Raw genomic sequence first — 25,762 nt, 5'->3', positions numbered from 1 at the left:
TTTTAAAAGCTCCTCACAAATATGTGGTTTCATTTTTTTCCAAAAAAGGCTCAGCGGTTTTTCTTTTAAACATGTGAATGTTGTGGTTTTTATAAAATGTTACTCAGACAGGAATAACTAGTGCATCTGTTGGGGACTATTGTCAGCAAGCACAACACCTATCTGTCTATATCATGTATATTCAAAGCTGCTTATATATATTAAAGCGACTGTCCACTTCCTGCTCAGCACCAAACTACAGACAGACGCTGTTGCAGACTCGCTAGTGAACTTAGTGGAGCATTTAGCAGCGAAAGAGCTAAATAAGAGCTGATGGAGACCAAAAAAGAGCTAAAATAAGAGTTAATATTAGACTTAAATTCATCAGCTGAACTCAAACGTGAGTCTAAATTGTCCGTCTGTTTTAAACTACAAACTCATTCACCATAATAACAAAAAATCCACTTAATATTGCTCTAATTTCCCCGTCGTGGGACTAATAAAGGAATATCTGATCTTATTTCTATAGCTTGTTGTGTCGTGGTGTGTTTACATTAGTATTAGCGTGCACGCAGAGCTGGATGTGTCCAGATAAAGTTGTTCCTGATGCACACTGGGTGAGTATTTGGGGCAGCAGGACAATGTGTGTTGATGGTAATGAAGGAAAATGTCCCCAGTGCAACAGTGCGGCTCACAGATGTGTTTTTAATGGTTTCTGGACAACAATGCAGCTCTTTGGCACGGAGGGAAAAAAGATAAATCAGGCCTCAGATACACAGAGTGCTTGTTTGTGGGATATTTTCACCGTTGTTTTTTTGTCTTTTTTAGTGGGATTTGTTGACAATAACTCGAATTACTCAACTAGAAAAGCAGCAGTTTACATCCACGTCTGTCCAGACCGAAGATTAGTGTCACCGAGTATCCAACCAAATGTGAAATATGGTCCCCCCTTCTGTTCCTGAGTTATGGCGTTGAACGGCGGCCAGAAAAGTGTTTTTTTTTTTGCTGATCATGACGTCACAGTCAAGCTGACCTTTGACCTTTTGCATATGAAATGTCACCACTCCATCATTTAATCCTATTAGACGTTTTGTGTGAATAATTAGCGGATGATTCTTGAGTTTCATAAAGGTCACAGTGATCTCTGATCTTCGACTGCCAAAGTCCGATCACTTCATCCTTTTGTCCGAATGGACGTTTGAGCCAAATTTGGGGACATTTCCTCGACGTCTGCCTGTTTTATGAAGATAGGATGTGACAAATAAGATAACAAAAACACAAAAATAAGGAATATAACCACCCTTAACCTTTAAGGACTTGAATTACAGCTAAAAATGAGCTTCAGTCTGGGTTTTTTTTCTCACTGCTGAGTCCATTTACCTGATAATGGCTACAAAAAGAGACCACTTACATCAATCAAGCCCTGAGTGCTCCCAATCAAAGTGAAAATGGCCGCTGGGGTAATGTCTAATTAAGAATATTGTACAATGCGAATGTGATTACAGCAGGTTATTAATAGACATCCATCCCCTTAATGAAATACAGCTTGACTTTGCCCTCGTCCTTTTATTAGTAAAGATTAAAAAAAGTTGCATTGAATATCTCACTGTCACAACAGAGGCCTTACTTCTCATTGTCGTAGTACAGCTTCCCAATGGCCCACGCCACAATGATGGGGAACGGTATACCTGCGAGGCACACACACAAAAAAACACAACAAAGTGACATTTTCTTTCATCTTTCCCTGCTATTCATCTATTCACACCACAATATATCACATCGGGGGATTTCACATCGCAATATGAAATCCTGGTGGTTTTTTTTTTTTTTCCTTCATCGCTGCACCGACGCCTGCCAAGCTCTGTCAAAAGCAATCGCTGCGTTCATGCTGTGAGCCAAAGATGCAAGCCAAGACTTGTCACCCTCTGAACATTTCTTTGTGAATGAATGAAAAGCTGGACTCTGCTTGATGATAATGCGGAGCGATCGTCTGATTTGCTGACTTATAGCGGTATAGTTAGGCAGACGAGCGGCCGCCGCTTATGTCGAGAGTAAGCGACACCAACGGGAGCATGAGGACGCTGCCAGCTGCCACGTCACACATATAAGTCTCACGTCTCTGGAAACTTTCCACTTCATTAGTAATATACTGCCATCAGTGTAACGTTAGACCTCGGGAAAATATACTCGCACAGAAAAATGTAATTTGTCTAGTTTCCTCATCTCTTGTCCATAGCTTTCAGCCTTAATAATATCCCTGCTCTTGAAGCCTGAGTTAAAGCTAAGCGAAGCAAATAAAATTTGATCTTATTTATTTTTTTTCACAGCCGCTCTGAAATGTGCTGCCATTCCTCCTTCACACGGAGGCTTCACGCTGCCCTGGGGGAAATGTAATCCAGCTGGCACAATACACCTAATCTCAACAGCACATAGTTTGGTTTGACAGTGTGAAACGGGGTGTTAGTGAACTCCACCACCAATATATTTTCCAGCTGCCACACGAAATGCTGGTATCTCCATCAAGTCATCTGCTCCCATTGTTGGGTACATTTGTATCTGACCTTCAAGAATAACTCAGGCATTTTTAAACCTGGGCCCTATTTTTGCACATTTTGAGTTTGAATTGACTGGTGGGTACAGAAACCTTTAGAATTGGTCCTATTGATCACTTCAGCCGGCAGCCAAGAACAGGCAGCAAATGAGCTGCAAAGTACATCGACTAAAAGTGCTGTTTTTTTGCCGCTGACAGGCTCAGATCGTCTGATAACGTTACAAAAAGGATTCCCACAGAGATAGACCTGGAAGATCTTTTTGGTTTAACCAGAAACAGGCTTTATATCGCTTGGTTCAAAGCCACCAAACTCCATTGAGAAAAACACTAATTTTACATGGGAGCTGCTGGTCTACCGCCGTCTCAATCAGCTAGTTTGTTTGTGTTATTGTGTGAATTTGGTGTTTTAAAGGGTTAGTTTGGATCCCACACTATATTTGTGTAATATGAAATAAGAAAAACAAACTAACCAATCAAGGCAGCAGTGGACTGGCCACTTCTGAGTTTTGCAAAGTAAAATGACTGTTTTTGTGAATGGAGTCTGGTGTGTGTGTGCAGAGAGCGCTATAACGGCTGTTTGTGGTTAAACCAAAAGGATCTTCAAGATTTCACCATGTCTGTATGCAAAGTTCAGAGCTAAAGCCAGGAGGAGGTTAGCTTAGCTTATCTTAGCATAAAGACTTGAAAGTACTGTTTGAGGTTTTGTGCAGCTGCGTTGATGTTAAAACAGTGAAACAGCGAGCGTACGTACACCAGCCGATGCAGATGAACATCCACTTGCGCAGCTTGTCGGTGGAGTAGGTGAGGACGATGGCGGTGTGGAGGTAGCAGCCCTCTCCAAACATCCAGAAGAAGTTGGTGGAGTGGAAATAGTTGAAGGAGGCGGTGACGAGACGGCACCAAATCTACAAGATAAATTCTGCAGTTAGACATTTTACAGCAACAAAATCCACGTTTTAAGTTTCATCTCCCTGCAACATACATGCAGCAGGGAGTCGAAGTAAAGCTCTATAGAAAAGACTGGGCTGGACTCAGTGAATGGTTTGATGAGTGTAACAATGATGGAACTGATGTGGCCTTCACAACACAAAAACTTTACCAGATCTCATTACGGCACTTTTTCTTTCTCTTTAATTTGACACCTATGAGGTGAAGCTCATGAATGGACTGGATTTGTCCTTGAAGGCACCGACGGGGGAAGAATTTTTCAATATCTCCGACAGAGATAAACTTGTCAAAATATGCAGCTCGTCTTACTTTACTGCCAACAAAGAGATTTATAGCATGAGGAACATTTGTTTAATAATTTCCTTTATCAAAGGATGGATTAAGGAGTATATTTGGCGGATGTCATAAACTATTTAAAGGATAAATCTGATGTTCTACTACATTTTCTTCTTATTGCCAATAAATATCATGAAAAGACCAAAGTCAACAACGTGTTAGGCTCTCAGCTACAAGCCCATTTTTATCTACCGAAGACATAAACCTTAAAAAAAACTGCACACAGATGATGTTAAATAGGAGAATACAGAGCATTTGCTTGGGACTACTTTCAGCCGCGGATGAATCCAAGTTTGGTGCCCTACCGAGTATTTATAGCATTCAGTGAGTCTAAATAAACTACAGCGAACATGTCAACAGTTCGGCTCTTTGTTTTTATTTTAATTACAAGACAAAGAGACAGGACGACACAGAGAAAACATAACAATGAACACAAGACGGGACAATTAATACAAGTCAGGAAACACAAGAGCAAAGTGGCATTAGGTGTTGTTTTGATTTGGTGTGTGTGTGTGTGTGTGTGTGTGTGTGTGTGTGTCAAGACGTAATGTCCACATATCACAGTCATAAAAACCATCGTAACAATAATAGAAATAATAAATAAAGACAATAACTGTAATAACAATGATTAAATAACACACACTTAAATTAATAAATACGCCTGCTCTCCCTCGTCTTCGTGCCTGTTGGCTTCGTTTTCTTTATTGTTATTTGTGTGTGTGTGTGTGTGTGTGTGTGTGTATTCTGGTGCGAACGCCGGTTTTAAAACAGATGAAAACGTGTTCAGATGTAGGATTTTGTAGGAAATGATTGAAAGACGACCCGGAGGATCCTTTCCAGTGCAGGAGTGATCTATTGTTCTTCCTGTTCAGGTTGATTGTTGATGTCTGCCGGTGAGAGGAGGAGGAGGATGGAGGGAGGAAGAGGAGGATGGAGGGAGGATGGGGGGAGGAAGAGGGATGTGGCAGCCCAGGAAGAGGGATAATGATTCAGTGATGTCTTTCCAGGTGGTGTGCAGCGCCAGGTGGCATCAACATACAGTAACCATCAGGGTCACTTTGAGTGTGATGCAAATCCAATTTTAGACATTTTTTTTTTTACAGTGAGGGTTATTGTTGTGTTTTTAACCCTTTCAGTATCAGCTGTGTGCTACCGAGGCCTCTCATCGGCTCCAAATACTAAAAATACCACATTTTTCATGGGAATAAGCAGGATAATTTGATTTGAATCATTAATATTGAATTATATTAGTATTAATGCATTTCATTATACAACTGAAGTAAATATGAGACATTATTACGACTGTCTGTGGGACTGTGGGCTTATTAAAGATAGATAAGATTGTAAAATGTATGGAATGGTGGTATAAAATAGTATAATACAGTATTAATGATGTGTTATAGAAGAGTTTTTGGACAACAGTGGAGCACAGAAGAGGCAGATAAGTGATATTAAAAGGTGTTTTAGGGGTGAGACACGACTGAGACACGTCAAATAATTTCTTAGATCCCGTTTGAGAATTATAGACGTGATGTTTGTATGAAACCACTCAGTGAGCTACATCCTGCTAGCTAACTACGCTAACATAACGTTATCTGACCTGATGTGTTTCGGCTTTTATCAGCCGGGAGGCCAAAGAACGAACGTCTGCCTGCTCCTGTGACGACATCCTGACACCAAACACATGTTTTGCGACAGACTGCGACTTCTTTAGAGTGAAAAACTCTAAATCTATCATGTTTGTGACTCATGGCACAATTCAAAGGGTCTAATGGGTCTCCATGGTGCTCCACTGGAATCAGGCATCTCAGGCTTTGTGTTAGACAGACGCAGTGATTGACTTGTTGACTTCCTTTAAGTTTCCCAAAGTGCTATGTGTTGACAGACGAAGGTGTACAATACGCACCACGTTGCTTTCGTGCACCTCGGGACTCATGGTCAGCTGGACGATGAACCAGGTGGCGTTCCTCAGGATGAAGGCGGTGATGAGGTTCCAGTGGATGATGTTTCTCAGGCAGCGGATGCTCCTGCGAGACGAACAGAGGAGAACAAACTCACATGTTTATGCTTCTTTGTAAACTTTTCTCCCGCTGAAGATGAGCTCACACTGAGGAGAAAGATTAAAAAAAACAATAAAATGTAGAAGCAAATGTGACCAAACTAATGAAACATCTTCCTGCTTACTTAGTCTGGTGTATTTAAAACAAAGACGTTAAACTGGCAGTATTTAACTATTCTTCTACTATGAGATCTCCCTTAAAGTAATCGCTGAAAAACAGAAAACCAAGATGATGAATATGAATAATGAAGAGATTTAGCCTCAAAGTAACATTTCCCATCACTCCCCAGTGCCCCCTCATGCCTAATATAATATGAAGTAACATTTCATTCCCGCTGTTTGCACTCTTGTTTGTGTCACGTCCTGAAACTCTGATGTTTTTTTAATGCTGTAAATAAGTCGACCTTAGGATACAATTAAAATCTCCCTCAACTGCCTCAGAGCGAGCGGGCGAAAATAGAAGCGCACAAGCGAACGGACAGAACAAACCAACGCTGTAGTGACAGCTTCATTTGTTGTCACCAGCTGACGGCATTATCAGCGAGCAGAGGCCGCTTCCTCCTCCGCCGACCATGAATGTCATGATTTATTTTTCAGTATGCATCAATTCTTAATAGGTGTCACTTGCGCGGGCTTTGTGCTGACTGTGCAGACGGTTTTCCAGTTGCATCGTATTATTGTTTTGCGGTTTTTTTAATCAACCGTGGAGCTCTTAAGGAAAATAAAAGCCTGATTAGCACAACAGCAGAAGACGACTGCTGTTCTGAATAATTATATTACAGTACAGAAGCAGAAAAAGACGCCTTAAGGGCGCAAAATTATATAAATTTATGATTTACAAAGTGTGCTGTCCCACAAACAGGCAGCTGGTTTGCCCCTTACTGTGTCACACTGTCACTGGAGCTGCCATTAGCGCCACAAAGGCAGCGGCCGCGGCGCCAGAAGCACAAGCAGAGAGTTTTTTTTCAAACAGTCGTATTCATTACGCCGCGTGACCTCACTTCTGTTGGCGTGCTGCCGGTGGGGCCTGATGTGTGTTAATTAAGAGGAAAACCGAACACTCCTGCACACAAGTCTTAGTTAGAGACACAGTGAAGTGAATACAAAAAAAAAAGGACTCAGATCTTTTTATTAATGTAAAAAAAAGACTCAAAGTCTCTGTTTCAGGAAAAGTCCTGCATAATAAAACAAAACAAGATGCACTCGAAGTACCAGAAGTAAAAGTACTCCATATGCACAGAATTATGTTTATTATTATTATTATATATTCACGTGTTCTTCACTTTAATGTTGCAGCTGGTAAAAGTGGAGCTAATTTTAGTCTGGTTATAAACAGCTGGGTTGTTTAAAACAATACATCATCATTTATTAGTTGATTTTTGTTTCGTTTAAAGTAACTAAAGCTGTGACGTGAAGTAAAAGGACAATATCTGCCTCCAAAACGTGGTGGAGTAGAAGTAAAGAGAAGCACAAAGTACCTTTACATACTGTAAATATGTATGACACAAGCACTTTAACATATTATTATGAGACTTGAGGGGAACTCTGCATCTTACAGCAGCACTAAGAGGCAATAAAAACTATCTGAATTACAAAAATAAATATAACATGAGAGATTTGAGGAACCAGAAACATTTAAAAACACGTTATACATAAGAAACATTTAATTACTGTAGACTTTTTACGTGAATTGTGCAAATGTTGGCACAGTGCAGCTCTGGCAGCCCTGACGAATGAGCTAAATACAGTATTTAATATAAGTATGTTAATAAAGGCACGATTGATAATATAATATAATAAAATATACTGTTTAACGTATGAAGAAACACACACACAGACAGGAATAATGTAATACTAGCTAATGTAATCAGAATAGAAGAAATACTACTATAAAGAAAATAATATAATGAATAATAAAATGACTTATTAATTATTATTAATTACAGTGTCAGCTTTACAGTATGTAGTTTTCATCGCTGCTCTTTGATTTCTTATTTTATTTTCTATTCATGTCATTCAAATCGCTCCTTATCTGTTCTCTCTGTGCTGCTGCTGTAATGTAATGTGAATTTCCCCCCCGAGGAACATTAAGACTCATTTTCCATAGACGACATTAATGTATTTCTGATGACTCATTCAGCACATAAGCACATCCGATCAAATGTGACTCAAACGTATGAAAGTGCCTTCGTTAGCTCGTGTGCAGCGGCAGTGTGGGTCAGAGGTGTGTGTTCGGATATCCGCTGGCAAGAATGAAGAAAGAAAGAACGGTCACGGTCTGATTTATTTACATCTTCCTCTTCCTGAACTGACAGAACGGGTGATGGAGGTGCAGGTGGAGGGGAGCGGTCGTCTCAAAGAGGACGAAAAGAGGAGTTCCAGGGTAAAGAAACATTACAGACGGATCTTTTTAGTCTGGATTTGAAATCCAATCATTGGTTTTTATGTTCTTTTCATCCTTTAACTTCATCTTGTTTCATTTTATTGACTTTTCATCATTGATTTTTCTATATCTTGTTGCTTTATTGTTGTAATCTTGTCACGTGAAGCCCTTTGGGCTGCAGGATCGTATGAAAGGTGCCTTCAAATAAAGTTTTAAAGTCAAAGAGTAAAGTCCCAGTTAGTTTCATGCACATATTAAGTGTTTTGGTGACTGACAGTCGGAGCAAAAACAGGAGGAGGAGCAGAAGAATAAAACACCGGAGGATGCAATTAGGAATCGTTTGAAGTTCATCCGCCGAGTCAAATAGTTCAGATGCAGTTAAAGAGCCGTCGCTGCTGTCGGTGGAGTTTCCGTGTTTTGCTGAGCGATCAGCGGCACTGATTCTGTCTTCAGTGGCTTCAGTTCTGTGTTCAAGGTAAGATAAGATAATCCTTTATTGATCCCCCAGAGAGGGATCATTCAGCCGCACCACCACCCATCTGCAGCGCTGCATCGGGAAGTAAGGAGGCAGCAGTGAGTCCACCAGGACTGGATTTCTTCGTTTAGAAGACTAAAACCTGCAGCACTAACGCAGAGCGAAAGCTTAACTCACACTTTCTACAAACCTGATGAAACATTTAGCAGTTTATGTGAGTTCCCTCTCAGATTCAGGCTCAGTTTTCGGCAAATTTGGGGACTAGATTGTCAACAGATCGAGACACCAGCCGGCTCAGCAGGTGCAGCTAATGTCAGGGTTGGTGGTTTGATTCCCGACTCCTCCTCCTCCAGCAGCTCATACGTGATTCAGATGCAAAGATTGTAAATGCAGTTTCCATATAAACACATTTCACAAAGCTAAAATGTTTAAACTTAATGGCCCGAACACTGAATCACCCAGGAGAGTCCTGTGTTCCCACGTGGAGCAAATCATTCAAATAAAACTTTTAAATTGGAAGTTTTCTATCCTCAGCCGTCAACTTTTCCCTCCGTCTCAGTGGCTGCAGCAACCTGCCCTTAACTTCTACTCTTTCTCATTAAAAAGTGAAGACGGTGAGTAATAAATGTCAAACTCTTTCACTACCCTAATGCCATTTTTAGCCGGCCGACACTCGCCCTCCTTTGCCCCCTCCCCGTCCGAGCCGCTGTGGCCCACAAACACGGGTTGTGCATAAACGCTGTCCTGTAAAACTCCTATTTATTATGTCTCTCTGTGCCCTTTCACGCTTTTCTCACTCCCTCGGGTGCCCCGGGGATCGATAACAGCCCCGGCTGTGGAGGGTGCTAAGACCTTTCTCTCGTTAACGCACGGTTTACTTTGGTTTGTCAGAGAAACCCATTCCACCTCCACCGCTTCTCCCAGCAGGCCTCTGCAAGACCGCTTTAGTTTAGTTTGCCGCTTCCTGAGATGGGTATATTATTCCCATTTGTGGGAAAATGTGCCCTAGTTTTTGCGGGCGTCTAAACCCCTTTACATCTGCGGGATTGAGATAGGGAATGTTTCATCCCATGACCAAATGGTTTTTGAATAAGAACGAGGGGCTCTTTGAACGAGGGATCTTAGGAATACTGACGTTTCTGTCACATCAAGGATGTCTTTAGGATTATCAGCGGACTGGTGGCAGTGAGACCAACACTTACCTCAAACACAAGAAGAGGAAGAAGGCTATGAGCAGAGCCACCATGGAGATGCAGTGACCCAGGAAGTTTATGATCACAGCGATTTGGTAGTGCATCTTGCCTTTTTTCTGCAGGGACAACAGAAACACAGGATGAGTGTTTGGGGTATTTCTAATTTACTGAAACAATATTCTCAGGCTCGGGACAGAAAATCCTCTTTTTATTCCGGTAGACCCCCTGTTGTGCTTTTGATCAAGAGTGGGTTTGGAAACTTTTGAATGCGGGTGGGCGGACTTGGCACAGTTTTAAAGAAGAAATATCAAACTGTGTATCATTAATAGTTTTGCTGTTCATTCTGTGTAATGAATCAACGCCAAATAAACAACTAGATATTCCAATATGAAGATAATAGCAATAAAAAAGATGCTATTATAGATCCAAATAACAAATAACCTGCAGCCATGGATGGATTATAAGATACTGGAGCCCCATTAAAATACATGTAAAAGCCCCCCCACCCCTCCGACAGACTCTTGTCTCTCTGTCATCCTTTGCGATGCCTTCAAGTCCGTTTTGTGTCTCCTTGAGGTCCTTTTGCACGTCTTTGCAGTCGCTTTGTGCGTCTTTGTCGTTGTTTTTCGTCTCCCTGTTGTCTTTTTGCACGTCTTTTGAGTCGTTTAGTGTCTTTGGGGTCCTTTTGCGTGTCTTTGTAGTTGTTTTGTGTCTCTGTTTTCCTTTTGCATGTGTTAGAAGCTATTTTTGTGCCTCTTTGAGGTTGTTTTCTCTCCGTGGTCGTTCCACATAATTTCAGCTGTCTTTCATCTCCTTGTGGTCATTTGTTTATTCAGTAATTCTAAAACTAATAAGCCAGGCTACCAATCGGTTTCAGGGGGTCCTGTGCCGCCTCCAGCTCTGCCCCTGGTTTTGAAATATGACTACTGGACGGCTTGTGAACGTGCACGCACTCACATCCGCTCTGTGGTACTGCTGCTGTGGTACTGCTGCTGTAGCTGAAGGTTTTACACAGAACACGGACACATCTTCCTCTGAATCGGCGCCTAACACCACTGTCTGCGACTCAGATATCCATTGTGATCGGATTTTACCCACACTAGCAACAGTAATCTGTGCTGTAAGTGGATTTATGTAACCTACTGGTGTGTACGCCAAGATTAAATGTGGGTTTGTTTAATCCCCGCCCCACCCACCCTGAAACAGCTTTCCCATTCACTTCATTTTGTTGCAGCGGCTCAAATCTTTAACTCTTTCTTCTTCTTCTAAAGCTTTACTGGACAAGTTTCATGATATCTTGATCGCTTGATTCCCTCCTGAGCCATGAATGTACACCAGCGTCTGTTTGGTGTTTGGTTAATGTGTGCAGGGGCCGATGGTTGTTGGGCCGGTTCTCTAACGGTTAATATTCACACCTGTGGGTACAAGGAGCTGTGAAAGTAGCCAGGATTTGACCTCTAGTCCTCTTTTTTCCCATTCTTCACACAACCACTTGTTACTTTTTGTGTGTGTAAAGCTGCACCATGAAAACCTTGGAGGAGAGGCTGTCTGAAAGTGTGCATCATTATCTCCGTCTGCCCATTGTGCCGAGGCTACTGACACACACAGGAGCCACAGAGTTCGCAGAGAGACTGGAGAGGAAACGAGAGGCGGCCAGGAGGAGATGACGGCAGCAGACAGGTCGCCTCACCTCGGAGCGTGGCCATGTAGAAAAGTAAAAACACCTTTGCCATTAGTGCACCTTCCTGGCTGCATCCCACCAAACTGTGTGCCAGAAGGATGTTGTTTCTGGCTCAGACACCTCCCATGTTTCATTTGAAGAACATCCATTGTTGCTATCAAACAAAAAGGAATCGACAACTTCTTTTTTTGCTCAACTTAAGTGTTTTTGGGGCTTTTCACAAAGCCGGTGGCCCTGAAACACTTAGGAGAAGAAAACACATGCAAATAAATAAAACACAAGTGAAAGTGAAGTGAAAAAACAAACAACACATTAATTCAGCCTTTTGCTGATTACTAGTTTAATTAAAATCTAAAATTCAATCCGAATGTTTAAACTAAAAGAGAAAAAAAACAAACATTTGTTACTTGCAACCTTCAGTTTGTGTTTCCTCTATTTGCAGCGTTTTATTTCTCTAAATGTTGATTAACTGGTAAAGACGTCTTCTTCTGTGGTGTGTGTAAATGTAGTCTATAAACGAGTGTGTGTGCAGGACTCATGTTTCCTCTGTCCTCCTCTGTCTACCTGTGCGGCCTCGGCAGCGAATGAGAGAGCAAATGATGCGACAGCTGCTTACTCATTGTGTCCGCAGTAATACGTGTATTTGTAGATTGTTTTGTTGTCTGGATAAAAGTTGTAAAGTTCAGCCAAAGCTAATATGAGGCTTCAGCAGTCTGAGTTATTCTTTTCAGTGTGGGAGTTTTGATCCTGTAAGAAAAAAAAAAAAATCCTGAATGTAAGAACCAGAACATATCCCTCAGCTGCAGTAAAATACATTTTTTCACCAAACAAGGACATTCTGCGCCCCATCTTTTACAGCAGGAAGACGCTATATTGGGATCTTTTCAAGGGTAGCGCGACAGAAGGAGCACGCTGAGAGATTTACTCTTTCAGCGCACATGTGAGTATGCATGCTGGGATATTGACCTAAAGAAAAATATGAATCAGCCCTTTAACAGACACTGACTTGTGCACGGCCGGCTCACACACCAGGACATAAATCAGGCACTCAGGAGGTTTTTAAAATGGATAGCAGAGCTGTGAGTTGAGCCTGAGAGGAGGAGGCTGGACGACAAGAGGATAATATAGGACCCACCCACCACTAGCCTCAGGTCCCACAAAATGTGTGGGCCTGACTCACTTTGCTCCCCTCAGAAACAACAAAGACACTTATCATATATTTGAGAAAATAACCTCCAGCGAGTCCTGAAGGAAAAGAGGATTTTTCTTCTCATGCAATCTTTGATCCACACAGTTTCTCTTTCTATTGGGACCAGTGAATATCCGCTTCAGTACAGGCTGAACTCTAATAAGAGGCTGCTCCCCCCCCCCTCTGCCTGATGTCAATCACTCCGCCGCTGCCTCCTGGTGATTTATTTTACTGCTACAAAAGGAAAAAAAAAAAAATCAAACACACATTTTTAAAAGGTCAGACACTCCATATCCATCTTCTGGAGGGATCGATTGGACATCAGAGCCGGAGAGTCTTCAGGAAAACACTAAATGAAGGCTCTCAGTCCACATCACTGTTTCCTCATGCTCACAGATCTATAAAGTACAAATGTACTGCATCTGGTAACCTAAATGATGGAGGTGGTCGACATGTCTTCACACGCTGGACACAATCCTTTAAAGAATAAGAGGATGTTTTAGGTTTTTCTTACTGGTAACAAACCCCCGTAAAAAAAGACCACAGTCAGTCAATCAGTCAATCAATCCCACCAACAAGTATTGTTTGAGCCCCATAAAACTAAATAATTTAAAACCACACTGTTCATTCTGTCTTCCCAGTCAGATCTTTGCAGACGTACATGAAAAATATCCCTCCAAAAACTCCTTACAGGAAATGCTTGACCTTTCGGACAAAAAAAAAAAAAACTGCTTGTTTGCTTTCTTGCTGAGAATTAGAGGAGAAGATCAATAGCACTCTTGTGTTCGTGTGTTAAGGAACTGAAAAAGCAATTAGCTCAACCTAGCATGAACAGTGGAAGCCAGACACCAGGTTAGCTGCCTCACTCCGCTCCCAGACTTCACGCTGAGCAAAGCTACGCTAGGCTAATTGCGTCTCGATCGCAGCTCCACACCCTGCACACAGACACCAGGGTCATATAACTCATGTGGTTTCCACTACGTCAGGCTCTGAATCTACCTAAATGCTCCTACACAGCTGCCGTGTTAGCAACAGCGATATGTGACTCACTACAGATTAGTTTTAAAAGTTGTTAAGTATTAATTCCCCCTGACGAACAAATATTAAATGATTAACGGCAGTTCAGTCTGATTATCCACTAAAACCATCCTGTTGCTATAAATACTTAGTGGAGCACCAAATGTGTATTATTCCGCTGCTGAAAGTAGTCCCCAACAGAAGCAGCATTTCCTCTGGTTTGATTAACATCTACTAAAAACTACAGTGTTTTTGGAAACAGACACAAATAGAGTTTGTGGTCTTTTCATGGGATTAGTGGAAAAAAAGAGAATCAATTCGGCTTCACTCTTGAAATGCAGGATGAGGATCTAGATTACATCGTCTTAGAAACGGATTGAAGAAAGCACACAGAGCTTATTGAAGCAGCTCAGTTTACAGTGTTTACAGACACAACTATTCAATATTCAGATTCAGCAGATGGTCAAACCGGGCAAGACAAACACACTGTCACATATTTCCGTCATGAGATTTTATATTTTACAAACAATCCTCCAAGCGTCTTCTTTTTACATCCTGATTCAGGTCAGCGTGTTCTGTTTGAATGCTTTGTCCTGTATTCAATCCTAATTAAAATAAATGCTCATCGCCATCACATCTGCACGACAATACACCGTCCAGGTGGAGGCTGAAAAAAAAAAACCCAGCAGCATGTGAATGGATGAAAATCTGGAGCACAGCAGGACCATAACAGCAGCACGCTGTTGCTTTCAACCAAATCCGACCGACTGTGTTTTCCCTCCTGCTTCTGTAAACTTGCTCCCATCGCTGGAGGACAATGCTGTTTCTTTTGAGGAATTTACAAAATGACACACATTTGTGTGCTCAAAAGGGAAATAGCTGCAGGATGACTCGCCGATTTCAGGCTCCCACCTACATATATAAGACCAGCCGAGCCGCCGCAACTTTGTGCGAGATGACATTAAAGCAGCCGTGCCGACGCCTATTTAATGCAAATTCAAAACATCCATTGTGCTTCTGAAGCAGATGCCTTCCAGTGATGCTCTCGGGCAGTTCACTGCACATTCACAGTATTTTTAGTGTCTGTATTATCCTTTTAAGGCTGCGGGATCTGAGCAACCAAACCTGAATCCTTATTTACTATAAATAAGCCTGCGCTCAACCTGCCGCACTCATCTTCCACCGCTAACCTTGTCTCTGTTGTTGGCTTTTGATTAGCTTCATGCTCCGAGAAGCCTCATTAATCAGGACACATGCGCACAAGCACGGCACACTGGCGTCTTACCTCCTCGTGAAGTATGGCCTTACACATGGAGTAGTTCCCCTTCAGCGCCCACGTCCCGTTGGCAAGACACTTCCTATAAACATTATCTGCACAGAGAGACAGAAGACAGGAGGCTGTTACCACAAAGTGAGCTCACATTTTTCGTTTCATTTTCTTGTTTTTTCCTGCTTTTTTTTTTTTTGGCCTCATAACCCTGGAAATGTACAAGATGTGAATTCCTGCTCGATTGGTAGTGGCACTGTGACCTTTTCTGCTTTTGATACTAATACGGAGAGATATCATTAGAGGAAGTCTTACAAGCTGTGATTTTTCACACGTTTGCTGTCAGGACAGTCTACCACCCTCTGCCTCAGCATTGTTATCATTCTTTACATTCAGACCCCCCCTACTTTTAACATCAGTGACCTGCCTGCTTCTTCTGCACACCCACGTTATTCTAAAGATGTGAGAGAAGCAGGACAGGACGGTGAGCTCCTCACACACGTTTTACTTTAACACAAAGGCACATTTCAAACTCTATTTCCACCTTTAAAATCGAGAGAAAGACTCAAATTGGACACTGGAGACTGAGTGAAATAGTATAACTGTTTATTTTCTATCTAAAAAAAAATATATTTCTGCACATTGCTGGATAATGCAACCCAAATAGTCGCGGGTCGGCACGGAGGCTCTGACAAATGATGAGTAAAATTACATTTCTCCATGCCGACCGGCGCATCGTAGCAGGCATTCCTCCCCACACTCACAGGACAGAAATGTCGTAAAGCTTTGATAAATTTCACATTTGTCATTTCACATTTATTATTTCTTAAGATGAAGGAAATGAAGTCGTCAGATAGGACACAGTGGAGCTGAAATACTGCAAATGAGGCAATTTAGAGTTAAAAGGAGAGATGTCAGATGATATATATATATATATTTTATTATTTCTTTTCTACCAGAAGCTTCTGCAGGTGAAGCTGCAGGATCTTCCAGCCTGTGAATAAAATGTTCAGTACTAAAGCTCGAGGTTCAGTTAATTCAATGATGAGCATGGATGAAATGAAGTTAGTCCTGATGCCTGTCATGTAATAATGTTAACAGGTTGACATGATTATGTCGCAGGCACCAGGACTCGTGCAACATTTAAAGTTCAGGGCAGGTTTGTGGGATTGTTTCATCTTCAGGAGAGACTTTTTCCGCCAGTGGGGGGGAGATTTTGACAATCAGCAATGAGAGCACGTACGAATGTGTCAGCATGTTAATCGCCCGTCGCGTAACTGAAAAAACATTTTTCAAAGAGCTACCCCGACAGGTCTGACCCTGATCTCGAGGTGGGTTGTCTCGGGTCGTTAGAGACGTTCTCCGGTGACAGTCGACCCATTTTCACAACTGGTGAAGTAGTGAAGCCTGCTGAGAAACACTGCCGCCAGCAGAGCTGCACTGGTTTCCTCTGCAAAGAAACTCTCAATATCCAACAATAATGAAACATTAATGTAACTGAGTGCTTGCTTGGTTACATTAGCTTAACATTTAGCCACGTAGCATAGATCCACACTGCAAGTTGTCATGATCCACCTCTGTGGTCTCCGTCTCTGTGCTCTGATTTTTATTCTAAAGACTTTCTGAGTATTTAGTTTGGCTCTCACGTCTCTATTTCCTAGTAGTCTTGTCTTCTTCTACCTTTCTTTTGTATGTTTTTCCACACAGATTGTGCAAAGAATCAGACGTAGCTTCCAGAGCCTTAATCCTGAATTCTCTCTAATGTCCAGCAGGGGGCGACTCCACTGGCTCCTGATTGGATGGAAGTCAACGAGACAATGAGTCGACTTCTCTCCTGATTTATCAGCTCAGTGAACATTTTCCTGATGAGTTTATGGTCTCAGTCGCTTCTTCAGCACAGCAGGATGTTCATTCAGTAAATGATGGTCCCATTTAGAGGAAAATAGACCAGGAAGTGAGGTATGCTACTTCTTGACTAATCCATCAGAGGCTCAGATGCTATTTCTGGCTCCAAAAAATCAAAATGGCGGTCCGTAGACCATCACGTTGGCTCAGTTCACTTCTTATATACAGCTTATAGTTTTCCCGCCCTTCATACACTTGATCCTTCGTACCTGTGTTTGGACTTTTCCCTCCATTCCTGGCTACTAACGACTAAATGTGGCAGCAGGCAGCCTGGTAACAGACCTCTGAACAGCTGTTTCCCACACCATGTTAAAAACGGCTGCACAGACTCTGCAGCTCTCCTGACATATACTCAGTTTAGCGTCTTTCAGCTGACTGTTTCGGATTCGTTTTGTTTTCCGTACTCGTCCACAACTTTACCGCAAACTACTTGCTGAGCACTAAACAGCAGACAGACACAGATAGTAGAGAATTTGGCAGCTAAAGAGCCAGATATTTCCCTCAGGAGGTGGTGGAGACCAAACATAGAGCCAAAAAAGAGAGAATACTGGTCTTATATTCATCACGTGGACACAAACATGACTTTTTGACAAATTTGCAACATCAATTTAAAAGGTGTTTCAGAGCTGATTTTGCTGCTCCTTAGTGGCAAAACCAGTTAATACATGTTTAATATCATTACATCAGATAATTTCGTGCACTAATGCCAATATGTCATTTTGATCATTCCAGTTAAAACGAAGCATAAAAACAGAGTAAAGGGTCTAAAAATTGCATTGATTGGTAATCAGACACCCAACGTTAAGTCTGTTTAGAAACGTTCTGATTTAAACCGTTAATATTTTAACAAAGGAGCGACATTTTCTAAAATCCGTCCGCGCTGCAGAGGAGATGAGCTCTGTTTTAGAAAACATGCATCAGATGTGTCCACATCAGCGTGTAGAACGCCTGAGATGGAGGCCAATAATCCGAAATGCATGTTTTAATAATGAGAGATTTTTGGGGAGGGGAAGAGATAGAATGGGATTGGGTTGCCTGAGGGCAATAATGTGCAATGAGCTGGCTAAAAATAGCATGTTGACAGTGTAAGGGGACTGTCAACCCCAATCAAGATTACCTAGCTTGTGATATTCCCTAAACCCCAAACGTTAATATCCTAGAGAGTTTTAAAATCTCTCTGTGCAGAATTATGTCAACGTCAAAAGTTACACTGACAAACTTCTCTAATGGACAGACAGTAAAACAGTAAAAGAGTTCATATTTTCTTACATTTTGTGATTTTAGAAATACACATTTCAATTTAAGTCCACAGACGGCAGCTCACTATCAGCATTTTGACTAAATTGGATTCTAAGCTGCTTTATTTCTCTTAAGAAAACCCATTTTCTTCTATCAGACTGGATGAATTTAAGTGCACCGGTAAAATCTCCTCGCCAAAAAAAAAAAAAAAGATGCACATTTTCTCCCACAATTCTCAGCTTTTCTTCAAATCAAATTTACATGAAGCAGCACGATTAGACAACTTTCCTCTGGGTTCACGGTCGCCAACGATTTGCATGGATTACAGTCAAAGCAATGAAGTCACTTTATTTAGCAAGCATGCATTTAAAAAACCAAAGCGCAGTGCGTGCTTTTAAAAAAGAAGGTTTACAAACCAAATGTGTAAAAGAAGAAAGAAAAACCAGGCGCAGACTGAGACATCACAGCAGAGGTCTTTATGCAGAGCCAAAAGCTTAAAGGTATAAATTGTAGAGCTTTCATATTACGCAGCGTGACCTTGAAATAAATTCTTCCTGGCACAGGATCATAGTGATTTAAGGCTTGTAAACCTCTTTCTAAAAAACGGACAGCGTGCATCCCAACACTTAATCACAAACAATGAGCGACTTTGAAGAGGTGTCTTTATGTAACAAGCAAATTAAGGCGCCCGGTGATAATCCCCGTCATGTTAATCTATTTTGCTGCCATTGTTTGCTTTCACTTTGCATGAGGAGAAGTGAAAAGAGTTTTACAGCTGCAGCAAATTAAGGTGGATTTGATGCCCAGCCACCGTGTTCATTCCTTGTTTGTTATACTAGAGCAGGAGTGTTGTTGTCGGGATTATTACTGTTTCCATTTGCTACACGGCTGCAGAATCCAAACCTGTTTTTAGCTTACAGTAAATATGTGGAGGAAAGTCCCACAGTTGATATAATTTAGGAGGAATAGTTCAGCATTTATCTATTAGCTTTGCTCCTCAGAGGGAGATGAGAGGATTGGCAGTGGTGGAAGAAGAACTCAGATCTTTTATTTATATAAAATATGTTACGAGTATAAGCGTTTGAATCTTTACTCGTTTTATTATCGAGACATACTTGCAGTACCAAAAGTTAAAGTACTCACTATGCTGAATATCCCATTTCAGATTATTGATGCATTTATGTGTTTATAATTTATAAGAACTCATTTTAATCTTCGCATTTACATTTTATATATATTTCTTTATATACTGCTGGACAGCCAGTGATTTAACCCCCCCCCCCCCACACACACAGGGGATCAATAAAGTCCTATTGGTGTAATAATGCTGATTTTATTTTGTATTCTCAGTCTGAATCTGCAAAGTACATCTGTAAAAAATAAATGAGTGGAGGTAAAGGTGCAGTATTTGCTTCTCAGCCGTAGTAGAGAACAAGTAGCTCAAACTTTAGTAAATGCACTCACCTTCATTTGAATAACTCTTAATAGGCTGCGATCAATAAATCAGGGAGGAAGAGAAAGTGCAGCCGTAGTGCACACCAAGAAAAAACTACATTATTATAATTTTGAGGACAATTTGGAAGTGAATGTTGAAATTACAGATGTTTGACAGGATTTCTTTTGTGGTTTAGACCAAACAATAACCTGTTAGTTAGTTAGTTTCGTTATTCTTTGGCTTGAGGAGTGTTGATGTGTGTTTCTGAACTCTGCAGAGAGCCACGCTAGCTGTCTTAAGCTAACCTAATCACCTCCTGACCTCAGCTCAGTGCTTAACACAGATATAGAGTTGTAGAGCGAGCGCAGCTATTTCGGGCGCCTCTGGTTCACTTAGTGAAAATCCCATTCAGATTTTCCATGGACGAGTTCAGCTGACTCACAGCTGGAGCTCTAATTGAATCATCAGTAAACACAAATTAACAGAAAATATCTGCTTTAAACGTTTGAGGTTAAAAGTCAACTACAACTCCCAAGATGCACTGAGTGAGAAACGTCCATTCACCTTAAATTGATTCGCGTTTTCTTCACAGCTGCAGCGATGAGGCGCTTTGATTTGTGTACGTGGAGTCTTCCTCGTTACCGAGGCAGAGGCTCATGGGTAATGTAGTATTCATCCATTTCACATGATCATTTTCAGGAAACACAAAGTATGAGGGTAAGAAATTCAACCTGCAAGTTGTTCCTCAAGGTATCGATCTTCTCATCTGACTCTCAGCAAGAAACAAATGTGTTTCCCAAATTGCTGAACTGATGTAAACATCCAGAGATATTATTTGTTTTCATAGAATAGCAAATTCATTTCGTACAACTTGCTTAATGTTAATCGTCTCAGTTAAATCTATAATATACTGTTAAACTACCTCATAAAAATAGACAATATGTCCTCCACTATTGTCTTTATGTCATTTTATCTCTTATCTTCTGCAGTCAGTGTGCATGAAGGAGTTTTACAGCTGAATGAATATATACATCTAATTGACATTTGCATGTTTATGACATGAATTTACAGTCATGAAACAGACAAGTTACTCATTATGTGATTATATACTCGTTATCGATCCACTTGACGAGGGCCAGGCTCGCTGTTTCCACTCGTTATGCTAAGCTAGGCTAACCACCTCCTGACTATAGCTCCATTCTTCAATCAATCAATCAATCAATCAATCATAGGACGCTAACAATGGATTTAGAGACAACTGCACACTAAAATAACAAAGAGGCAGAAAAAAAGACAATAATGACAGATGGGTGGTTAAGATACTAAAAGTTTTTTAAAAAAAAAAAGATAAAACAAGCAATAAAAATAGTAACTGAAAAATAAATGTATATAATTCTACTCAGAATACATAGATTATAGTAAAATAGTAAAATTTTAAGAAAATGAATGAGAATATAGTAAAAAATAATGATATCAACAGCAAAATGTTGATATAATATAATACAACAAAATAATATAATAATGATGATAAATGAAATATAATAAACCATAAAATTAAAAGATACGGCGTAACTAAGACCCGTTCAGTTTAGTTTAGCGTCTGATTGGCTCCTCTGATCAGCCTTTATAGAGACCAACGATCAAAGTATTCAGAACAAATATCGACTAATACCTACGGGACACATAACGATATCAGTCGTCTAATAATATAACAATTCTAAATGCGTAACCCTTCGTTTACTGAATGACTGGACTTGATATGATAAAGTGAGTGTCAGAACGTGTGCTGAGGCCAGAGCTCGTGTGGTTACGTGGGGACGGAGGCCAGTTCCTCAGTGTTTCTTGGAAAAATCCTCCTTTCTCACACTTAATTAAAAGTTACAGCACATGTCCTGTCTGCATCGTCCAGGCACGACGTGAGATTCACACTGTTCGTCTCCCCTTTTTCCAACCAGACACAGAATTTAAGTGAATGTTTAAAGAAATGAGTGTTCAGCTGAGGTGAAAGGGTTGTTTACTAACTGCGTTTTACAGGATGTCAGTGAACGTGACTTCTGTTTAGACGCCGTCAGTCACTTTCAGCTACCTGCGACGGACATTTTGGGTAAAGTTGGATGTTTTTGAGGAGTTCCTGTTGGACAGAGATCTACACTACTACTACTACTACTCTACAGTACTTTTAACTTTAATACTTCCTGGGTACTTTTTTTTTACATTAAACAAACATAATATGCTTTTATATGACGGAGTACTTTACTACTAATCTACACAAAATATCTTTGATTGGCTCCACATTGACGAACTACAACATTAAAATGATTTAAATATATTTGTTAATGATAAAAACACAATATTTAATAATAATAATAATAATATAACACAGTGGAAAACAACTTCTGATACTTTAAGTCAGGGGTGTCCAAACTCCGGCCCGCAGGAAATTCTAAAAATGTATTGGAATGCGGCCCACACTTGGAACCTGCGCTGGACTGTGTTGTACTTCTTAGTCTCACCTCTAGGGGGAGTAACTGTCTTGAACGAGGCAGCTTCTCTATAAAATGAGTAATAGAAGAAGAAATGTGCTACAGGTGACCAAAGATGGCAGAATTAAGGAAACGTTAGAGAGCAAGTTAGTGTAGAAAGTTTCAGACGCGGTGTGCGATGAGAGCTCAGCTGATAACTAATGAAGATCACTTCTGCATTACGGAGGAGCTGCTTGATGTTAGCAGGCTAAAGAGCACCAGGACAGGTGAGGATGTTTCTGAAGCTGTGCCAGGTGCAGTTGGCATGATGGGACTTAAATGGGACGAGCTGTGTGGAGGTACGATGGGATGGAGCTCCAGCTGGGACAGGGGAGCACAAAAGAATCTACGGTGTCCACCGAGGGTCAATAAAGTGGAGGTAAGGCTGTTAAATCGAGCACCAGGGCTCTAACACAGACTGTTTCAAGCTTCCCTCTCTGATGCTGATGCTGGGGGGTGGAGTGGGGGGGGCTGCTCTACCGTTCTCATGTGCGCTGGCTAAGTCGTGGCTCTGTGCTGCAGCGGTTTGATTCCCTGAGATCAGAAATGGAGCAGTTTTGAAGGACCTCTTCATGAGCTCAGTGACCCTCTCTGGTTGATCACCTTAATACACTGAACAAGAGCCTACAAGGCAAAGACCAGCTTGTACCACAATGGAGAGGCTGTTTTCTTGAATCATATTCAGTTATCAAGCTGAATTTACCTACATTTGATTGATTTTGCCAACTTTAATCCACTAGAGCTGAGGATATACATCATCTCTAGTGGATTAAAGTTAGCAGCAGAGCTCACTTCTAGTGAGCGGCCCAGCCCTCTGGATGTTTTTCTGTATGAGGCCCTCAGTGAAAAAAGTCTGGACACCCCTGCTTTAAGTGCATTACTACTACTACTATACAATGAATTCAAGCCGTTTACACGTAACACTGTGGTATTTCTACTTTTACATCTCCATCACTGCTCCCTTATTGCTGCTCACACTGCAGTGGCACTACCTAATCATCTTCCTCCTGCAGTCTTTTTAAGGTTGCAGGGAACGAGCCACTGAAAGCATTGTAAAAACGCCATTTGCATGGGTCACAAGCTCAAAGTCCCCAAAATAACCACTGATTTCATCCAGCAGCCGCTGCCAAACGGGCGATTTGCCAGCAGTTGTATTAACGGCCGACAGGTTCGTCTCTGGAGCATCTCAGGCGGCTCACGGTGGATTTCATTGTTTGTAGGGATGTAAGCTACATAGTACATATCAGTTTTAATCTTTGCTTAGTGACCAGCCATTGTTGTTTCTGAATGGGTGTTAAAAACAGCGACTGGTCCGTGCCAGGTGCTAAATCCTCCCTGTGGAAACAGGAGCTCTCGGTACATGTGGATGGAACACAGGCACCCCTCCAAGCCCGAGGCTAAATGATCCTCTTTTCATTTTACTTCCAAACACTACAGGCCGCGCAAACACACTCAGCAACAAAGATCGCTCCACAGAGGGCTCCCCCTCTCTCTCTCCCTCTCTCTCTCTCTCTCTCTGGCTAAAACTGCAGAACAGAGCAGAAATGCTGGGGAAATATGCTGACCCAAATTTAGTCACACTTGCTTAGCACTTCAACATGACGGATCAATGGCTGCTGCTAAGAAGCATCTTCCTCCTCCTCCTCCTCCTCCACCTCCTCCTCCTCCTCTGTGGTTTTAGAGCCACGTTGGTCTAATTAAAAAAACAGCATCAGCAGGAGAGAACACAACACTTTATTTGGGCCAAATAAGTTGTTGTTGGGTTTTTTTTTTTCACTCATGTAGAGCAAAACAGGCCGCATCAACCTGAGCTGTAACATGACGCCTTTACTTGTTTATGCAGGTCAGCCATTGTTGTGGAGGCTCAGAGTCTCTGCAAGTGAAGCCGCTGACTCTGACTTATGATCCGGTATTTGTTTTAATTCTGCTTGTGACTTTTCTCCTTTCTCTGCATGAAGCCCACATTGTTTCTGTTGCACTTTTACTGAAGTAAAGTGTCTGAATGCTTCCTCCTCCACGGCGAATTAATGAGAATTCAACTCAGTCTCCTCCACAAACAAACTATTCACTAACAGCTCATGAATCCCACAGTCAGACTGTCCCGGAGACGCAGCAGACAGCAGCTACATTACAGCCACTTTCCACGTCTCCCAACACCTCAGCTCTCTGAAATAATCGCGTGTATTCAGGTGAGCCGTTGTACCTGAAGACACGCAGCCCCGCTGTTCATGGAAAAGCTTGCTGCTGCTGCTGCCACCTCATTTTCATTAACAGAAAAACTTGTTAAATTCATCCAACCTGAAAAAGTGGAGCCGCTCAGCCCAGTTTTTCACGCTGGGTGTGTGTTCTGGCTCACGTCTGTTTGGTTCTGCAGAGCGAGAGACCTCACAGGTTCTCTCACAGACGAGAATAATCTGCTCTCCGTGTCATGAGAACCTCTGATCCTCTGTCTGCGATGCTCCACCGTCTACACGCCCACGAGTCCATGAATTAATATTCAGCGAACGCGCGGGCTCATTCAACAAAAAGATGCACTGCATTCCCTGTGAGTGAGCAGCGGGGTGAGTCTGGGTGAGGGGCTTTGCCACCCCACTGACCGCGAGCATGGCTCTAAATAAAACTGCACCCCTCCTCCTCCCTCCTCATCCTCCCCTTCAGCCTCTATGCGCTTTGACTGGCGCAAGACCCGACAACTCACAGCAAGTCAGTGAAATGTGCATCCACATATACAAAGTTCATTCACACACTCAGATGCTCCCACACTTTCATGCACAAACATACAAAAGAAAATCCACTAGCCTCCCTCTGAGGGACCATTAAGGGAATGTCAAGCTTGGCAACAAATGGCGAAGGGGTTTCCAGGCGGGGCAAGACGTGCAACAACAAAGATAGCTATGCCAGGCTGAGTCACGAACCCGGAGGAGGGCGTGCAGCGCCACAGGCACCTGTCACGAATCAGTGGCTGAGCGGTCTGGACAACGCCCCCTGGACGTCTGTCATCCCCTCCGTGCATATGTTTGACAACACGCTGTAATCGTCTGAGCGAGCATCAACGATACGGTGGAGCCTGCAATGATTAGCATGATTAGCACGTGTTGATTGCTCCAATTAGGCTTCTCACTTCTTCTCCAAGTCTCAGCAAGAAAGTGAACTCATGTGGATTCATTTTGATCTTCACACCTGAATTTGTTTTTCATTTTTTTCTAATATTTACTGATAACAGGCAGAGTTATTATGTCCCCTATATATATCCAGAACAAGTGAGGGATATCTTTACAGAGCCGTTATTACCTGCTTTAGTCACGCATGTGTTCATTATGTGCACTGGCAGGTGATTGATGTTACCTAAATGATCCCATTTATCATATCAGTCATTTTACAGCCAATTTAAAGGAATAGTTTGTCATTTTGGTAAAAGACCAAGAGTTAAATGAGAAACACTGATACCACTCTTGTGTGTGCCGGCTGAATATGAAGCTGCAGGTTAGCGTAGCTTAGCATAAAGACTGGAAACAGGGGGAAACAGCTAGCCTGGCTCTGTCACAACACGTTAAGTTAAGTAAGTGAGCTTTAAAGGTGCTTT

At 41.8% G+C, this 25,762-nt stretch overlaps 1 protein-coding gene across 1 annotated transcript in view; it reads right to left on the bottom strand.

Annotated features, from left to right (window-relative positions):
• LOC139219613 (corticotropin-releasing factor receptor 1-like) overlaps positions 1-25,762 on the bottom strand; it is a 53,852-nt gene that overhangs the window by 8,784 nt on the left and 19,306 nt on the right. The window contains exons 5-9 of the mRNA XM_070851534.1: positions 15,097-15,182; positions 9,934-10,040; positions 5,721-5,841; positions 3,282-3,435; positions 1,607-1,667 (exon numbers count right to left, since the gene is read on the bottom strand). Of these exons, the coding sequence (XP_070707635.1) occupies positions 1,607-1,667; positions 3,282-3,435; positions 5,721-5,841; positions 9,934-10,040; positions 15,097-15,182 (529 nt within the window). The remainder of the gene's footprint in view (positions 1-1,606; positions 1,668-3,281; positions 3,436-5,720; positions 5,842-9,933; positions 10,041-15,096; positions 15,183-25,762) is intronic.

The sequence above is a fragment of the Pempheris klunzingeri genome, chromosome 20, assembly GCF_042242105.1.
Source record: "Pempheris klunzingeri isolate RE-2024b chromosome 20, fPemKlu1.hap1, whole genome shotgun sequence".
NCBI lineage: Eukaryota > Metazoa > Chordata > Actinopteri > Acropomatiformes > Pempheridae > Pempheris > Pempheris klunzingeri.
Note: the sequence above shows the minus strand (reverse complement) of the source record. Positions and strands in the feature narration are given on the sequence as shown.